Source organism: Ursus arctos, unplaced genomic scaffold, assembly GCF_023065955.2.
Source record: "Ursus arctos isolate Adak ecotype North America unplaced genomic scaffold, UrsArc2.0 scaffold_17, whole genome shotgun sequence".
NCBI lineage: Eukaryota > Metazoa > Chordata > Mammalia > Carnivora > Ursidae > Ursus > Ursus arctos.
The window spans coordinates 46,794,527-46,814,392 of NW_026622841.1; the positions used below are offsets into that span (position 1 = coordinate 46,794,527).

A 19,866-nucleotide genomic window follows, 5' to 3' on the forward strand; every position below is an offset into this window, starting at 1 on the left:
TGCTCCATGCATGACTTCCCATTAGTCAAGAAATTCACGTGAAGGCACTGACACAGTTTAAAACTACTACGGACTCCCGAGCTGCGCTCCCCAGACAGCGGAGCTACTCGGACCCTGAACCACGAGGGTCTCAGCCTTCCATCTGTCCTGGTGCAGTGTTTCACCAAAATCAGGGACTATAGTACTATAATAGGATATTAAGTCACTGGATCAAAAATGAATCTTTTTCACTTCTGGTTTTTTTTTTTTTTAATGGAAGTAAAATTCACGTAACACAGACTATTGTAACCATTTTAAAGTGTACAAGTTGGTGGCTTCTAGTACATTCACAGCACTCTGCAAACAGCTCTTCTCTTTCAATGCTTCAGACTGTGTCAAGTAGAAAGTCTCAGTTTGGTGCTGCTGTATCTTTAATAACTGTAATATTTGATAATCTCCTTTCTAAGAAAAAAGGGAAAGCAAGCTGCTAGCCCTTGGCAAACAAGCATACAACTAGAATTCAAACTGGTGCTTCATTTGTATTTATTTTTTATTCACCTTGAATTTCTATTTGTGCAGCAACAAAATTTTTTTATTAAAAAAAAAAAACATTTAAGGGGCACCTGGGTGGCTCCATCAGTTAAGCTCCTGACTTTTTTTTTTTTAAAGATTTTATTTATTTATTTGACAGAGATAAAGACAGCCAGCGAGAGAGGGAACACAAACAAGCAGGGGGAGTGGGAGAGGAAGAAGCAGGCTCATAGCAGGGGAGACTGATGTGGGGCTCGATCCCATAAATCCAGGATCACGCCCTGAGCCGAAGGCAGACGCTTAACTACTATGCCACCCAAGCGCCCCAAGCTCCTGACTCTTGACTTTGGCTCAGGTCATGATCTCAGCATCCTGAGACCCCATGTCGAGGTCCGTGCTGGGGGTGGAGTCTGCTTTAGATTCTCTCTCCCCGTGCCCCTTCCCCCCTCTTGCATGTGCTCTCTCTCTCCCTCTCTGAAAAAAGAAATACATCCTTAAGTAAAATGATGAATTGATTTAAAGAAAAATTTAGGTAAATATAGCATTGGTGGCACATACATATAGCCAAAAAAATCACAAAGGGAGGACATGCATGGCTGAAGTTCAGACCCACCCTCCTGGATGTCGAATGGGAAGGACAAGGAAGCAAGACCAGGTCATGGGCGTTTAGGAGGAGGAAACCGAGCAGAATGAAATAATCCATCAAAATGTCATAGGGATGAGGGGCTAGGACTTGGGAAGGTAGACTCTCATGATGATTCTAGAATGTGCCTCTTCTTTCCTGTCCAAAGTACACTGGCCCGGCCTGCCTTCCACCACGGTTCTAAAGGCTTGGAGGTCCTGAGCTGTCTCCACTCTCTGAGTTACAGAAAAGTACCCCGTCCCCGCAGGAGCACATCCACTGGCAGACTGGCCAGAGAACCAAGAGCACAACGCTCTGAGAGCTATCTCAAGGCCAAGGGCCAAGCTGGAAAGAAGCTCAGAGGCAGGCCAAGTGAGAGGAAAGAGCAGGCCAGAGCTTAGCAACTACAAGCTGCAATGCAAAGAAATGTTCAGTCTCAGGGCATCTGCCTTCGGCTCAGCTCATGATCTCAGGGTCCTCGGGTGAGTCCTGCTTTGGCTCCACGCTCAGCAGGGAGCCTGCTTCTCCCTCTCCCTCTGCCCCTCCCCCAAACTTGTGCTCACGCTCTCTCCCCCATAAATAAATAGAATCTTAAAAAAAAAAAAGGAATAAGAAATGTTCACTCTCCCAGACTGCCATAAAGGAAGGAGGGAAAGAAGAGAGGAGGGGCAGGAACTTGGAAGGTGATCTCTAAATGGAGCGCTTGTCCTCTTGGCCTCAGGCTTTCCGATGGAGGCTTGTGGTTAGAGCAGCGGTGTGGGAGAGCACATGTGTAATGAGTTGTATCCCCTCCCATGGATCTGCTTGCAGGGCCCATTTGTGCAAAGAACTGATGGCATGCCTCAGAAGTGAGGCTTTGCTGCTGGACAAGCCTTCTCCACCTACAAATCTGTTTCTAATGATTCACCATTTGTAAATGGAACTCCCATCCCTGGCTCTTCATTAGTAAGAGGTTATCAAAAAGAAAAATGGGGCACCCATCTGGAGATAAAAATCCCTGATGCCTAACAGATTGTCAGGAAGATTTCCAGCTCACCAGATTTGGAGACAATGCGTACACACACACACACACACACACACACACACACAGGAGTCCAGAGATAGTCCTAGCTAGAAAATTCATCTGCTCTAGGTACCCAACATATGTTAGACTATCTACTACATAAAATGGAAAGTTCCTCCTTTTAAAATGCAAATATATATGAAAGAAACAACACATGAAGCCGTCAGTCCTGTACAAATTGGTCGAACACAGTGTAAGGCGATGCCTTCCCCTAGCATCTTCGAGAGATCACATCAACTGAGGAAAAGGAGAGTCTGACCCATAGAAATTGCATACCCCTCCAGTTACTGTCACATTTCTGTGTTTTCCTTCTTGCAAAATTTCTCTTAAGAATTGTTCATTGTCCTGTGTGCACCATATCTCCTGAACTTGCTCCCACCTGGCAAAGTCACCAGTGACTTCACATTGTCAAATCCAAGGGCCACTTTTCTGTCTTCCTCCTTCTTGACTCTCGGCAGCACTTGACACAGTTGAACCCTCTCGTCTGAAACACTTTCTTATCTTGGCTTCTGTAATACTAACTCTTCTGATTCTCATCCAACCTCAGAGGCCACTCCTTCTCAATCTCCTTCCCCTCTGGGCTACTTTCTGCAAGGAAGAGAGCCCCAGAGCCACACCTTGGCTCTTTTCTCATTCTGGGTGATTCCGTCTAGTCCTAAGACATTGAACCCCATGCCGAGGCTCACAACTCCACATTTCTACCTCTGGTCCTGACCCCTCTCCTGAGTTCTAGACTCAAATATCCACCTATCTACTTGATATCTTTAATTGTATGTCTAATAGGCATTTCAGATTTAATCTGTCCTGAATAGAACTTTGATTTCTGCTCCCATATTTCTTCTTCTGTCTGCCCCTTCTCAATAATGGCATCCAACATCGGGGCACCCAGGTGGTTCAGTCGGTTAAGTGTCCAACTCTTGATCTCAGCTCAGGTCTTGATTTCAGGGTCATGAGCTCAAGCCCCGCACTGGGCTCCACACGGGGCATGGAGACTACTAAAAAAAAAAAAAAAAAAAAGAATAATGGCATCAACATCCAACCAGTGGCTAAAATAAAAGCATCATATCGCGCCAAGACTAGCTGGTCTCCCTACTTCTGTTCCTCTATTCAAAATTCTCCAATGGCTTTCCATCTCAAAACTGGATCTCAGTCCTAATCTTAGCCTGTGATTTGCCCACCCACCTACCTCTCTATGACCTCGTCTCCTCCCACTTCCTCTCTGTTCACTCCCCTCCCACCACAGTGCCTACCGCTGCCCCTCCAACATGCCACGTGTGTTTCCACCCCAAAGCCTCTGCACTCACTGTTCCCTCTTCCTGGAGCACCCTTGCCTCAGATACCCCATGGTTTACTTCCTCACTTCTTTGCTCAAATATCATCCAATCAAGGAGGATTCCCCTGATTATCTTATCTAAACTGGCCATCCGTGTCACTCTTTATCCCCTCACAATGCTTTGCTTTCTTTCACTATCCCCACCTGACATACGCTGTTTATTACCATCTGTTTCTCTCCACTATGGCGTAAGGTTTGGGGGCACCTGCATGGCTCAGCTGGTTAAGCGTCTGCCTTCAGCTCAGGCCATGATCCCAGGGTCCTGGGATTGAATTCTCCATCAGGCTCCCTGCTGAGCAGGGAGTCTGCTTCTCCCTCTGCCCCTCTCCCTGGCTTGTGTGCGCTCTTGCTCTCTCTCAAAAATTAATTTAAAAAATCTTTAAAAAAAAAAAAGAGTGTAAGGTTTAGAAGAGCAGGGACTTGACCTGTTTTATTCACTACTCTGTCCCCCAAGCCTAGAAGAGTGCCTGGCACATAGCCAGCGTTAAATCAATATTTGTTAATTCTCTAATAAATCTTTATTCCTCTTTTCCCCAACTCCTTGTGTTCAATCCATCAGAAAAATCATTCTTTCATCTCAATCCCAAATACATCCAATTCTATCCTAGTTTAAGCCACCACCATCTCTTGCTGGGACTACTGCTTCCCAGCCTGATTGGCCTCCCTGTTTTCTCTCTAAAGCCCATTCTCCAAATTGCACCCAGTGATTTTTAATAAAACACAAACCAGGCCCCTTGTTTAAAACCCGTTAGTGATCTTTGAATAAAGTACAAACCTTTAACCCAGATCAAAAGGCCATGCACGACCTGGCACTATCACCCGGTCCTTGCGCATGAAGCTTCTGTCACACGCGTCTTCCACTGCCTTGCACACACTGAGTTCGTTCCTGCCCCAGGGATTCTGAATGTACCTTCTGTGCACACAGCTGTTCCCCAGACAGCCACATGGCTGGTGCCTTCCCTCTACCCAAGTCTCAACTTAAGTGTCACCTAAAAGAGAGAAGCTCCCTGGTCACCCAGTCACTCTCTTTCAGGTTTTTGCTGTGTTTTATTTTCTTCGTAGAACTCATAAGCATACTGTTCATTCACGTGTAGATCTTTTTATCTGCCTTCCCCAGTAAAATATTCTGCCTTGTCCAGCATGTTACTCCTAGTATACTACATAAATATTATTATTATTTGCACATGGGTAGTTACTCATCAACTTTTTGTTAAACAGAATTACATCTGGTAGCTTTAGGAAATTTTTCTTAAACAGGTAATTTTTTTTAAGTAAAACTATTCTATCTTGAGATTAAATTAAAGACATCATTATTTATATTAGTCAAGCTAATAATGTTAACAAACAACACCATACTCTCAGGGGCTTAAATTAATCAAAGTAGGTTTTGCATTCATTTCACTATTTAATAAAGATGTTACGTGGGCGGCAATCTACACAATGATTCTAGGACCCAGGTTCCTTCCATCTTGTGGCTCTACCGTACTCGACCTTCAAGGCCTCCGCTGGATTTTCTTCATCTCACTCGTCAGCATGCAAAGAGAAAGAGCAAGCCAAGGATCTCCTCAGGGGTTGGGGGCCAGGCCCAGAGGTGGAAGACATCACTTTTACCCAAATTCCATGGACCAAAACTAATCATAGAGCTCCCGCTTAACCACAAGGAAGGCTGGGAAGAAGATTAGGACCGGCGAGCCTCTGCTGCACGGTCGTATGTTCTGCAGAGAGCGCCATGACTTCAAGTCATCTTCCACATGAGTGAGTTTGCTCATCACCGGTTAGGCACTTGGGGTTCACAGCACTGACAAATGGTCAACCTCAGCAGACAAGCGAGACCAAAAAGCAGTGTGGTTGCTGGCTCTATCAGAGCAGATGAACATGAAACTCTGCCCAAACAGTCCTTAGTCCCCTCAGCATGTACCTTCGTGTTTTCAGCATTCCCTCTTAGGACTACCATATTTGGGCCTCAATTCTCGCCATCACACCAGCCCAAACTTCCAGTCTTCAACAGCTAACTTGAGCCTCCGGATTTCAAGGCCTAGTTTCTTGCTGAGACAAATAGATTTTGAAAGCCACGGTTTTACGGTAACTCATCTTTCCCGGTAGTTTCTTCCTTTCAGCTTGTCTTAGACTGACCCTAACTACTCTTGTTTGGTTACACAACGTCTTATCATGGATCTTAAGATACAGGATATTTTATCCAGTATCATGGGAAACAGACTACACGAATCAATTATAAATAGCTCAGCCAGGGTGGGAACAAATTCAAACAGATAGCTATCCTTTGTTCTAAAGGAGTGTATTTGAAGATATTCAAATGTTTTGTGAATTAAATCCAGTGAGGGTAAGCCACAGATCTCAGGAAGGACATTTTTACTTTCTACGTTCCTTTCCTTTAATATCATCCCCCTTGGGCTTAGTCTGTGATCTGCATCTCATAACTGTTTCACTTAAGTATGGAAATTACAAGGCCATAAAGATAAGAAATGAAGGTATACTGAAAAACAATGTAGAACTTTAGGAATAAAATGAAAAGATTCAAACCCTAACCCCAATCCAAGAACAAGTAGGAGGACATTACAGCAAAACATTGTGAAATAAATGTGTTGTGTCTTAGGTGGTTCTGATTTTGTGGACTTAATAAAATTAAATACCAAATTACATCCAGCTAGACCCATCTAGGAACAAAAAGCAGATAAAATAGACTAGTTGAGGAGAGAAGAGATATACAAGTAAGACAAATACATAACAACCTTAAAGCAACCTTCGATTCATTGGCAGTAATTTGATAAATGCAGACCATAGTCAGAAATATTACATGTAAAGGACAGATCACTGTAGAATGGGGTGGGAATGGGCAGCCTTCGGGGTACTGAAGGAAAAGCATCATGTGGACTGGGGGAGCAGAGGAGAGGAGGTTCTCCAGGGAGGGCAGAGCGTAGGCAAAGATGTGAAGATGGAAACGTGGATAAAAGAGACGAGGACGTGAAGAAAACCGGCTTGCTGAAGCGGGGCACATGTAGGGGGTTGCTGTGTGGGAGAAAATGGAAAAATACGACTTATGGAGCAAGACTCACTGTTAGCCAGCTAAGGAGTCCAGATCTGAAGTGATCAGAAATAAGGCAACAGTGTAGGGTCTTCATCAGGGGCAAGAGACGATGAGAGCAATGACGAGCCTGGCAGCAGCATGTGGGGTAAACTGAGAGGGAAGAGACCAGTGAAGAGGCTGCTGGAGTAATTTCTATGGGACTTGATAGGGGCTTGGCTCCGAGAGGTGGCACTGAAACTGAGACCTGGGGACAAATCCAAGAGACTCTGCAGAGAAAGGAAAGATGCTTGCAAATGACTGCGTACACGGAGCGAAGGAGAAGGAATGAATGAAAAGCCTGGGCCCAGGGCATGGTGGTGGCACCGAGCAAGAGGAATTAATGAAGCGTATGAAGCATCCTTTGGGATAAATCTTGTAATATTTATTACCAACTTAGTCATCATGGAAATTTCTTTTTAATTTCTAATTCTAAGACACATGGTTAAAATTAAGGTTAATATTCTTGTTGGCTTTAGTTTCAGATAGCTTTGAAATTCACAAAGTTGGGGGGATTTTGAGCATACACATCAAAATAGTATGTAGCTGCCAGATGATGTTTTCATTTATAACAAAATAGCAGAACAGCACTACATGTAATCAAAACATCTTCTACTAGGGGAGGCAATCAGGGCTCAAAATCACAATGGGTCTTGAATAAGCGTAGCTGGTATGAGACAGCTAGTTGGTCTTTTAGGTATCGTGTAAACTTTTACCTGACATTTTCTGCCCTATAGTTACTTCCTTAGTAAGTACAAAGAAGCGCAAACTGATGCCAAAACCCAGAGAAAGAGACACTCCACCCAGAGGAAGGTAGACACCAGGAAAGATGTTAAAAGCCTGGTGAAAAGTAAAGCATGCACATTTCAGGAAAAAAGAAATGTCTGTATGTGAAATGAATGTAAACATGAAGATCTGCCAGGAGCAAATGGGAGGGAAAGGCAGAAGAATGAGCAAAACTTCCCCACCCATGAGCAGAGGATTTAGGAGAAAGTTGTGGTAAACAGAAGTGAACTGGAGATCCAAAACTTAGAAATGTGTGACTCACATGAAATAAAATATTTAGCAGTGAGACTTTAGCCTTTGACACCATCAAAAGTAGAATCTTTTCACAAACTCGTGAGCCTCCAGTTTACTAGAAAAGTGCGACTTTCAGTGCCTGAACCAAGATGGCGTGACTCCTAGTTCTGTGCGGGGTGGGAGAGAGCCAATGGGAAAACAGGTAAGTTCCTCGCTAAGAGAATTATGTTCCCAAAGGCAAGACTGTTGAATTAAATAGTTCCCAACCAGTAATCCCACTTCTGGGTATGTATCCGAAGGAGATAAAGACAGGATCTTGAAGAATATCTGCACTCCCATGTTCACTGAAGAATTATTCACAATAGCCAAGACAGGGAAACAACCTACGTGTCTGTGCACAGGTGAATGGAAAAGGAAGATGTGAGGTGATAGATAGATAGAGAGAGAGAGAGAGAGAGATAATGGAATATCATTCGGCCATGAGAAGGAAGGAAATCCTGCCATTGCAACAACATGGATGGACCTTAAGGGCATAATGCTAGGTGAAATAAGTCAGACACAAAAAGACAAATACTGTAAAATGTCACTTATATGCAGAATTTAAAAATGCCAAACTCATAGAAATAGAAGCAGAGTGTTGTTGTTACCAGGGAGGGGTGGGGAGTGTGAGAAATGGGGAGATGTTGGTCAAAGGGTATAAACTTCCAGTTACAGGATGAGTAAATTCTTAGGATCTAATGTATAGCATGGCAATTATAATTAATAATACCGTATTATATGCTTGAAAGTTGCTAAGAGAGTAAATCTTAAATGTTTTCACCACAAAAAGAAGAAAAAATACTAAGTATGTGGTGTGATGGAGGTGCTAACACTATCGTGGTAGTCATTTCACAGTATAAAGTGTATCAGATCAATACATAATACCCCTTAAGCTTACATAATACTAGATGTCAATTATATCTCAGTGAAGCTAGGAAATAAATAAAATAAAATAAAAATAAAATAAAATAAAAATAAAATAAAATATTCCCAAAACTTGGATGCTTAGAAGACATTATAAACGGAGGGAGTTGGGAATTCCTTTGGAATTCTGGTATATATCAAGGATTTCTAATTGATCTCTAATACCTAATCTTCCCTTCTTGCTCAGCAACAATTTTCAAATGTTAGCGGGGCACATGGCTGCCTAAAATAAAAGCTCTATTTCTTAGCACCCGTTGCCACAGAGGTATATCCATCTGACTAAGTTTTGGTCAATAGATTTTAAGAGGAAATGGTACGTGTAACTTAGAAAATGTCCTTAACAGAAGGGAGCCTACCCTATTCCTGTGTCTTTCCTACTCCTGCTGGTCACTGACATGTAATGGGACGGCTGAGATTTTAGAGAAGCCGACTCAGGCCTCAGTGTGAAAGCCACACGCTGAGGACCGTGACCCAAGAATCAAGGAGCTCGGGTGCCTGATGATAATGGAGCCACGTTACCAGCCCTAGATACTGTTTACTTAAAAGCGAGATAAACGTCTATCTTGGTAAGTCTCTGGTAATTACCCAACTAATAAAAGTTACCTTTAGGATAATTAAAACTTCTAAAGGCAGGACAGGCCCAACCTAAACCAAACTGGCATGAGCCTTCTAGCTAGAAAGCTGACCAGGTCCTTTCAAAGTAAATATTAGGGTAAATCTGACCAATGGGAATGAACGTGAATTTTAGCTTGACGTTGAGGGGAAAAAAGGAAAAGAAAGTAATCGAAGCACCTCAGTCGACAACTGACCGGGTAGGGCTTGGGGAAAGCGAAGCAAACACAGCACCTTCTGCTTGGAAACACACAAAATAGGGCGCCTGGGGGGCTCAGTCGGTTAAGCGGCTGCCTTCGGCTCAGGTCATGATCCCAGCGTCCTCGAGCCTCTCATCAGGCTCCCTGCTCAGTGGGGAGTCTGCTTCTCCCTCTGCCTGCCGCTCCCCTTGCTTGTGCTCTCTCTCTCTGACAAATAAATAAATAAACTCTTTAAAAAAAAAGAAAGAAACATACAAAATAGAAGTGGAGGATTCGGCCCTTTACAAAGCAATCCTCAGGAGAAAAAAGTGAGCAATGCACTAGGCTCTACCCAGAGACCAACGTGGGAGAGGATGGACCATGTTGCCCAGAAGACACTGTATGTGGGGCACAAAATCAACAGCAACCCTGGAAAATTCTTGCGGGGCTAAGAAAGTACAGCCGGATTACTCTAGGCAGAAATTTCACAGTTAAATCATGACTCTGTTGCTACGGGGCTTTATTATAAGTCAAAAATCTGTGAGATGAACTAAAAATGGTACTTGAAAGTGAAAAAAACACAAGATTAAGCAGAGCAAGAAAATGGCATACCTCATTTAATCACACAAGGGGAGGCGGAGTCTGGGGATCCAGTGAAGAACTGCTCCCTAGAATTCACAAACAAAGGAACCATCGCGGTCATGGCTTTGAGGGCTAGATCAGACCTCGGCAATTAAGTGTTTTCATAGGAATCAGTCCGTAATAGCTGTTACAACACAATTTAGTTCCACATTCTGGAAGGAAACTCGAAAAATCCATCATGCAGTTACCCAACTTTAAAAGGGGAAGTGTGACCAACCCACAAGCAGTACATCGAGGGGGGGAAATCATAAAAGAATCACATAAAGGGAAATTAATTGAGAAAGCCAGGTTATTGCTAAAACATTACTAGAAACCCAAGAAAAGTATCTGCCATTAATTTTAAAAAAGTTTCTTTAAAAAAAAATCCATATAACCACTAACTGTTAAAAATAAAACAAAAAACAGCTCTAGTTTAGGGGGAATATATGTATATGTGTGTATTTTTTTTAATGTAAAGATTGAGAAAGAGGAATAAGAAGACACAGAGTTTGAAGGACAGGTGTAAACCAGAAATTGGGCAGCAAAAAGGCCTGCCAGGAAGCTTCAAACACAGGGGTAAGAGGTTGGGGAAGTTCGGCTGCAAGCCTGTAGGACCCCTTTTGATCACGGTGCAAAAGATCTGATTGAAGATGAAAGTCAAAAGAGACTAAATGGAGTTTTTAGGGAAACTTTGCCTCCCAGATTCGGTTTGGAAGTATACTAATGGGAGATATTAAATGCCCAGAATGTTCTAGACAAGGTTGAAAGAACTAAAGTCATCAGAGCCAGAGAGCAGCTACTCCAGAGTGCCCAAGGAGCTGTTACCCAAAATGCACGACTATCAGACTGCCAGGAAGAGCCTCATCCGTATGTGCAAACGAAATGGGAGCTGCGCTTACATCACAGGTAAACTAGTGGAAGATAAAACCAAGCAGAAACCCTGCATATCTTTAGAATGTGGCAAGATGGCGGCGGGGGGGGGGGGGTTCTTGCTAAATTAATCTCTTATTTTAGAAGAGAAACATACATAAAGGCAAGGGGAACATGGACAGAATTTACTTAGCGTCTCAAAGTTCTTTACATGGGTACCTGAACTATAATAGGGCCTGTTTTGAAAACAAAACAAAACAAAAAACAAAAACCCCTCAGACCTCACTCAGGCCTGCGGAAATAACGTCCGTGTTCTTGATGGTTTCTCGAGGACCTGCAGGAAGATGTGTTGTGTCACTCATCATAGAGCCAAGTGCTGAAATTCTTTCAATCTCTCTCTTCTCGAAACTTCTCCCTGAGGCAGGTCTTCCTTCCTCCCTCTCCACGCCCCACTTTCCCTCTGAGGGATGCCTCTGTGGCTCCCTTTCATCCTCCTGCCCTGCCCACGATCGGGGTCATTGTACACTCCCCACCTCACCCCCATCAGCCACCCAGACCCCGGAAAGCCAGAGCCAGCTCGCCAGCATTAGAGCGAGAAAACGCCGTCATGTAGCCTAAACCACTACTTCCGGTTCTTTATACTCTTGGGAATATTCAATTCACACAATCATAGAAGGTAGAAACTGTTTCAGAAAAAAAAATAAAACATTCTATCTTTGCATATATGGGGCAAATGATGACAACAGTTAACACCTTTATGCTGTTTCTCCTTTGATCTATCGTCCTCGTCACCACCACCACCACCACACCCTTTCTACATGTAAAGAAACTGAGGTCACTCGGCTTCATCAGCAGGACAAGGTTTTTTTTTTAAGATTTTATTTATTTGAGAGAGAGAGAGAGAGAGAACGAGAGGGAGGAGGGTCAGAGGGAGAAGCAGGCTCCCTACTGAGCAGGGAGCCCGATGCGGACTCGATCCTGGGACTCCAGGATCATGACCTGAGCTGAAGGCGGTCGCTTAACCAGCTGAGCCAGCCAGGCGCCCAGCAGGACAGGTTTCTGAACCCTGCTCTTCAGTCTGGCTCCAGAGCCCACGTTCTTCACTACGACGCCACACGGACTCACCTCTCTCCCCAGTGAGACTCTCTTGCTGAGCTCCCTGTCTGTGTGGATGGCACCCCTGCGTGTCCACTAACCCCCTTCCCCTTGCTCCCGTCTGCTGGGAGCCTGGGTCTGCACGGATCCCCGCGGCAGCCTCTCCCTGCCTCTCTTACAGAAGCGGGTACACTCAGGCTCACACACACACACACACATGCACACACACACACACAGAGACACATACATGCACCGTCTTTTCACCATATGCAGCCAGAGTGTGGGGTGCCAGAGCTTCAGCTTCACAAGATTAAACATGCACACACACACACACACACACACACACACACCCCAAAAACAAGGAACACAAATATCTACTTTTTAAATTATTAAAACAAAGATTTTGAATGTGTAGCAGGGTGTTATGAAACTAGATCTCAACATTTCTGAACGCCTGAGGGTGAAATGAGGGACAAAAGGTATTGGAAATCTTCCAGAAATTTGCTTCCTGTGGCTCTAAAAGTGGAAGTAAGAACGTGTCTCCTGGGCAAGGCTGTTCCTGGCTCTGGAAGGGAACAAGTTAATGACCTCAGAGTAGTGGCCACTCGGGGTCCACGTGGTAGCGGAGGCTGGAGCCTGTCCCGGCCACCCCTCTCAAGTTGACTAGCACCCAGGAAACTGGCAGTGAAAATAGTGGATTTCAAAAGCAGAATGCTGGGAGCAGGCCAGTTTGTGGTGGGAGTCTGCGTGTGTGTTGGGGGTGGGGTAGCTCTGTTGTCGCCAAGGGAAGGGCAGGTCTGACGGGAGTTGAATCTTTTCACCCTCCGAAGAGTAACTATGGGCCTGCAGCAGGGACCCAAAACAGAAACCTAGACACAGCTTGTCTTTGGAACAAAACCAGCATCAGTGAAGTGTTCTTGGAACTCAGCAAGGTGGTTCTTCCAGCCTGAACGGTCCCCTGGGTACTGTGTCCAGCATAAGGTGACAGGTACAAACATGACTGTGTAGATGACTCCCACATGAGGGGGAGACAGGGGCTTGGCGGGGGGACTTCCTGTTAATCTAGGCATGTGGGGAGTAGAGGAGGCATTAATTTCAAAAGCAGATGAAATGTGACCTTATTTGCCAGTCTGCGTACATGAAATGGGTCATATGAATTATATTGGCTACTATTCTAATTATTTCTGCCTCATTCCTTTTGTATGACCTTCGCTTGGGACAGGGGCCTCCTTTGAACTTTCTTGAGCCAATGCTGTGTATCCCCGTGACGCTCTCCTGCCATGACATCATTTCTTCCTTAGAGGGGACTGAGATGTTCATGTTCTGGTCTGTCCTTACACTGGCAGAACCACAGAAACCATTTTATCTGTTCACTCTGCAAGATCTGATGGTTGGTAAACTGATTCACACTAATTAAACCCACAAGAGGCTGACTTGTAAGTGTGGAGAACAATTTGTTAAATTACAGAGAAAGATAAAAACCGACCCGAAAAGCAAAGACATGCATTTAAACTGGGCACTGTGTTTGGTGTATGTCCACCCTAGAAGCCAAACGACAAAGCAAAGCACTGCCTTGTCAATATGGGACCAAAGCAACGGTGTTTGTGTTTTGTCACGTGGTATTTATAGGAAGCTCTGGTAGACTAGGAAATTTGCCTTCCATGCTATGCTTGAAAAACCAAGACTACTATTTAGAATGAGATGTCCCTTTCTCTTTGAGGGTGTCAGAGTAACACTGATCAATTCTCGTGGCCCAACCCTCATTTTCCCATGGTCAACCAGACACACTCTCGTTCTATTTGTACTTGTCATGATGCTTAGAATTGTAAAACTTAGAGGAAATTTTTTATCAATTCTGCCTTAATGGGTAACTTAGATTATGGCAAATAATTCTAACCATCATAGCACAGCACCTAGAACTGAAAGGACACGAGGGAGTATCTAGGTTACTGGTTTTCAAATTGTGCATCATGTATCCCAGGGGCTGCTGAATTAGGTAACTGGAGGTGTGAGGAGGAGGATAAGTAGACAGGCAGTAGCTGCCCACCCCTTTGTAAAGAGTCTAGATTATTCCAAGTGCAGAAATCATTGATATATTTTAATAGGAAGTGACAGGATGAAATTTACTTTTTTAAAAGATTTTATTGTGGATGTGGAGAAAGGGAATCCCTCTTACACTGTTGGTGGCAATGAAAGTTGGTACAGCCACTTTGGAAAACAGTGTGGAGGTCCCTTAAAAAGTTAAAAATTGAGCTACCCTATGATCCAGCCATTGCACTACTGGGTATTTACTCCAAAGATACAGACATAGTGAAGAGAAGGGCCATATGCACCCCAATGTTCATAGCAGCATTGTCCACAATAGCTAAATCATGGAAGGAGCCGAGATGCCCTTCAACAGATGACTGGATTAAGAAGATGTGGTCCATATATACAATGGAACATTACTCAGCCATCAGAAAGAACGATTACACAACATTTGCAGCAACATGGACGGGACTGGAGGAGATTATGCTAAGTGAAATAAGTCAAACAGAGAAGGACAATTATCATATGGTTTCACTCATTTATGGAACGTAAAAAATAGGAAGATCGGTAGGAGAAGGAAGGGAAGAAAGAAGGGGGGGTAAACAGAGGGGGGAATGAACCATGAGAGATTGTGGACTCTGGGAAACAAACTGAGGGCTTCAGAGCGGAGGGGGGTGGGGGATTGGGATAGGCTGGTGATGGGTAGTAAGGAGGGCACATATTGCATGGTGCACTGGGTGTTATACGCAAATAATGAATCATGGAACATTGCATCAAAAACTGCGGATGTACTGTATGGTGCCTAATATAACAAAATAAAAATTATAAAAAGAAAAAAGATTTTATTTATTTGAGAGAGAGAGAGCATGAGTAGGGGAGAGGGGCAGAGGGAGAGGGAGAAGCAGATCCCATGCTGAGCACAGAGCCCAAGGTGGGGCTTGATCCCATCGCCCTGAGATGATGACCTGAGCCAAAATCAAGAGTCAGAGGCTTAACTGACTGAGCCACTCAGGCACCCCTGAAGTTTACCAATTTGGGGGAAGTGATTGCAGGAAGGCAAGAGTAGAAGTAAGGAGACCACCTAAAAAGGTGTAGTGTTTGGGGGGAGATCTGATAGTGTTGCGGATCGGGGTAACAGCAGCAGACCTGGAGAGGAGTGGATGGATTTGAGACATAATATAAAAGGAGAAAAGACAGAACTTGGCTAGTGAGGGAGCAGACATTAGCAAGGATTCACTCCTTTATTTATCTCATCCAGACAATTTACTGAGTGCTTACAATGGCTTAGGCACTAGACTAGGTGCTCGGCTAGACAGCCAAGGCCCTGCCCTTCCTGGAGTTCATATTCTAGCCGAGGGAGACAGGCAATCCACGGACACACAAATAGGTAAAATATTAACATCCTTGACAAATCAATTGTAGGGCTCGCATTGTTTCCCTCCTCCCGGGGACCACTGTCCTGCATCACCTCCTGTCCAACCAACCAGCTGTCCAATCCCCCGAAAATCACTTCGTATATTTTGCCCAGTTTTTCAGTCTGTAAGATAGAAGAATGAATCTACTCCCTGTTACTCCATCATGGCCAGAAATGGAAGTGACTTTTTCTTGTGTGAATTTGATATAAGAGATAACGGAAAGGGAGAAGTCAAAACTTGCCACCAGGTTCTGACTTTAACCGAACAGTAGATGGGTATGAGCAGAACAAGAAGGCTTTGGATTTATTTTTGTTTTTTCCTCTCTCCCAGTCTCCCTCCCTCCCTCCCTTTCTTTCTTTCCTTCTTTCCCTCTTTCCTTCCTTCCTTCCTTCCTTCCTTCCTTCCTTCCTTCCTTCCTTCCTTCCTTCCTTCTTGTGTACATCTGTTTTAATTATGTTTTGTTTTGGGGCACCTGGGTGGCTCACTCGGTTGAGCATCGGACTCTTGATTTCAGCTCAGGTGGGTTCTGAGTTCAAGCCCTCCACTGGGCTCCACACTGGGCATGGAGTCTACTTTCAAAAAACTGTCAAATGTGTTTTGTTTTGAAGATGATTGAGAGCACAGTAATGGCAGAAAGGATGGAAATCAACAGGCTGGTTTGGGGCATGTAGAGTCTACGATGCCTGTAAGACATGTGATATCAAGTTCAAAGTGCAGGAATAGGCCAGAGACGCCCTGAAGAACCTGGGCATGTAGAGGTACAGTCCACCTGGCGGGGGTGGGGGGGTAGGATCCTGTGGGAGGAGATTTGTAGAGGGCCATCTGCACTCAGATTTTGAGATGTCATCTGAAATGTCTATGAGACACTGAAATAACAGTAGCAAGTAGACAGTTCAATACTGGCATCTGGAGCTCAGAAAAGAGAGCTGGGTTGCAAGCATGAATTTGAGGCTCTTCAGCTTATAGGCGGCATTTAAACCAATGAGAAAGGATGAGGTTACCTCAGAAGAGAGAGAGGAAGAAGGGAGAAGAGAAAAGGAGAGGGAAGAACAGAGCAGAAAAGGCAAGACAAGAAGGCTCAACCACCAGCCCTGGGGAATACCAGCATTTAGAGGCAGCACAGAGGAAAAGAAAGGAACAAAGCATTAGAAAGGATTGGCCACTGAGGAAGAAGGAAACCAGAGAGTGGAGTTTCAAAAGAAAAGAGTATTTCAAGAGGGAATATCAATTGGTTCAAATGCTGCTAAGAAGGGAAGTAAGACAAGAACTTTGAAGTGATCCGTTGGATTAATTTGGAAGTCATTCATGAGCTCTTCCGGAGCAGTCTGGATGGGATGGAGGAGGGGAAGGTAACCACAGTCAGCTGAAGAATGAATGGGAGGTAAAGAGCAGGTGCCACACGCAAACAGCTCTTCCAAGGAGAATGGAAAAGTAGAGTAATCCTGGAGGGACTCAGGAGTTAGCAGAGGTCTGTTGTTTGCTTTTAAGATGTGAGACATAGAGCATATTTGGATGATAAAGCCAAGAGGTTAAGAATGCAGAGACAGGGCTTAACCAAAGAGCAAGGCTCCTGAAAAGGCTCCTGAAATGTCCAGGATCCAGAACTCACTTTGTAAAGGGCCTTACTACACACTCTCGGTTAGCCTTTGCAGATCACCCTCAACCAGCTGAGACCTCTCTAAAAGCAGGGATCACCCCCTCGATTCTTTTCTGAGCCTACGTGTGGTGTAGCATACAACAAGTGCTTGAAATATTTCTTCAGGGGCGCCTGGATGGCTCAGTCGTTAAGCACCTGCCTTCGGCTCAGGTCATGATCCCAGGGTCCTGGAATCAAGCCCCGCATGGGGCTCCCTGCTCAGCAGGGAGCCTGCTTCTCCCTCTCCCCCTCCCCCGCTTGTGCTCTCTCTCTCTCTCTCCGTCAAATAAATAAACTCTTTTAAAAAGAGAGAAATATTTCTTCAATAAATGAATGTATACACAATGCAAATGGATGAATGAAGTTTATCTGGTAAAATCTGCCCTGAAAAGGGAAGCAAAGCTATCTAGGTATTTAATTACCTCAAGCTCAGAAAACACTTTGTGTAGATTCTGGTTCATGTCCCCAGAGTAGAAAATAAGCACAATAAAAACAAAATTATTATTATTAATATTTTACAGGCAAGGAATGTGGGGGTTTTTTTCCCCAAATTAATCATAACTGATGAATAGCTACTTCCTGTGGAGATCCAAAGGCTTCGTTCAGCATTCTAGGGCAAAGAGGAATGGCTATATTTTACATCTGAAATCCATTCTCATTTTTCAAAAAACACTTTAGTTTGGAAAGTGCTATACAATTATTCCCATTATTTCTATAACATCGTTATATGCTGACTTAGTATTATCATGCCATCCGTTCTCAATCATTAGGCGAGTGATAGAATCAAATTCTGGATCATCCAAAACAATAAAGAATAAATAGCGTAGGGACAGCAAGTTTGTCATCCCAATTTGGGTTCATTTGGGCAAATAGCCCATGTCAACCCACAGATGACAGAGTTTCAGCTCAGAAGCACTTTGTGTCGAAGGGATCTGCTTAGGATTTTTTCATTTCGGAGATTGATTCACAAGCGGATCAAGAACTGGCTAAAAGAATAGAGAGCTCTATAGAAAGAAGGTTATACAATTCAAAAACATGGCAAGGGGAAAATTAGATTCATAGGATTTAGAACTAAGAACTAGAACTGAGAAATTGCCCAGTCCTTCTCCGTCATTTTACAAATGAAGATAAAATCCAGAGCGATTGCATGACTTGCTCAAAGTCACACAAATTAACGAAGCGTCCTCCCGATAAGTGATGTCTCATGTTACTCCCAGTCCAGTGCTCTATACCATCTTGCAACCCCAAAGAGTTGTTTCCTTTAGTCTTCTCCAGAAAAAAAAAAAATCTTCAAATTCTAAAGGACAGTTAAAAATGTAAAGAATAAATTGAAATCCAACATGGATAAGGCATTAAGGGAAATTTAGATTTTTAAAGCTTATGCTACTCTAGACACTTTCCCAGCTGTTAATTCATGTAGTTCTTTCAAGCCCTGTCAGGTTTTATCCCCACTTACAAATGAGGAAATAGAGGCTACATAGACTAAGTAATTTACCGCAGGTCACACAACTAGCAAGTAATGCAACTGGACAAGAATTTCAGTCTACAATGCTAGGTACATTTCTCTTTCCACTATATCAGGCTTCAAGTGAGGTCACACCTTCCAGCCCAGACAGATCATAACCCAATGCACTGAAAGATTCAAACATGTTATTATGCAACTACTGTTGGGAATCTTGGTGCGGCAGGGGACAGGGGAGACATGAACAAAGAGGGGCCAGAAGACTAGAAAATAGTTTTTGATTGTGAAACTTGAGAAAACCTCAATTCTGGGAACTACAATTCGGTCAAAGCAAATTCTTGGTGTCAACCTGTTGACATCTGGCAAAAATCTAGAATAAAATTTCTTAATAGATGGTTTGTGAACCATTTAGAAAAGAATGCTGTGATCACAGGGAGCCAACACGGATTCACTAAATCATGATGCCAAACCATGAAACATATCCACTAGGAAATAAGGTTAAGTCTGTTGGGATGTCACTGTGGTCAAAGTGAAAATATGCAATTAAGATAATAGGACGGTTGGATATGTTCACAATTGGTTGAAGTAGCCAGTAGCCTGTCATACGACCCTGCCTGATATAATTCTATTAAACATTTTAGCAATGTCTCTTTTCAACTTTGAAAATCATAAGATATGTGGATAATTCAAAATTCTATGGGGGATGTCATATGATAAACACTAATAATCAGTTAAACAGGCTGAAGTGGTCAACCCCTCCATTTTAGACTTAACAGGGGAAAGTATAGCTCTACATTTAAGTAAAAATAAATAGATGGGTATATGACAGATGATGATAGATATATAGATAGATGATAGATAGATGATAGATAGATAGATAGATAGATAGATAGATAGATAGATAATAGATAGACAGACAGAATCACATAAATTCCAAATGGAGAAAATCTGACTTGACCAACATTTGTGAGAGAGAAAAGACTGAGGTTTACTAAAAGACACAAGTTCAGTGCAAACCAGCACAGATGCCCTACAACGTGATGGGTAAGAGCTTGAACTGGAGCACCAGCAAAGCTGGATTCACAGTCCAAGTCCACCACTTAATAGCTGTGTGACCTTTGCTTAGCTTTAAAGCCTCAGGTTCCTACGCTATAAAATGAGTGTTATACGCTGTCACATTGCTAGTAATACAACTTCGGTCATAGTTTCAAGTCTTCTTATTCCTCTGGTGTTTTCTCCATGGAGGGCTATCTTCAAATGGTTTAAAAAGGTATTTTAGAAAAAAACGATTGGAATCATCCCATAGGACCTTGAGGACCAACCAACACCAGATTAATAGAGGAACACTATCAAGG

The 19,866-nt window shown here is 43.5% G+C and overlaps 1 protein-coding gene across 1 annotated transcript in view; it reads right to left on the reverse strand.

The window, feature by feature from the left end:
* Positions 1–1,734: 1,734 nt before the first annotated feature.
* Positions 1,735–19,866, reverse strand: part of GATA6 (GATA binding protein 6) — a 175,597-nt gene continuing 157,465 nt past the window's right edge. Inside the window, exon 7 of the mRNA XM_057313203.1 lies at positions 1,735–3,190. Within this exon, the coding sequence (XP_057169186.1) occupies positions 3,188–3,190 (3 nt within the window). The 3' untranslated portion in view covers positions 1,735–3,187. The remainder of the gene's footprint in view (positions 3,191–19,866) is intronic.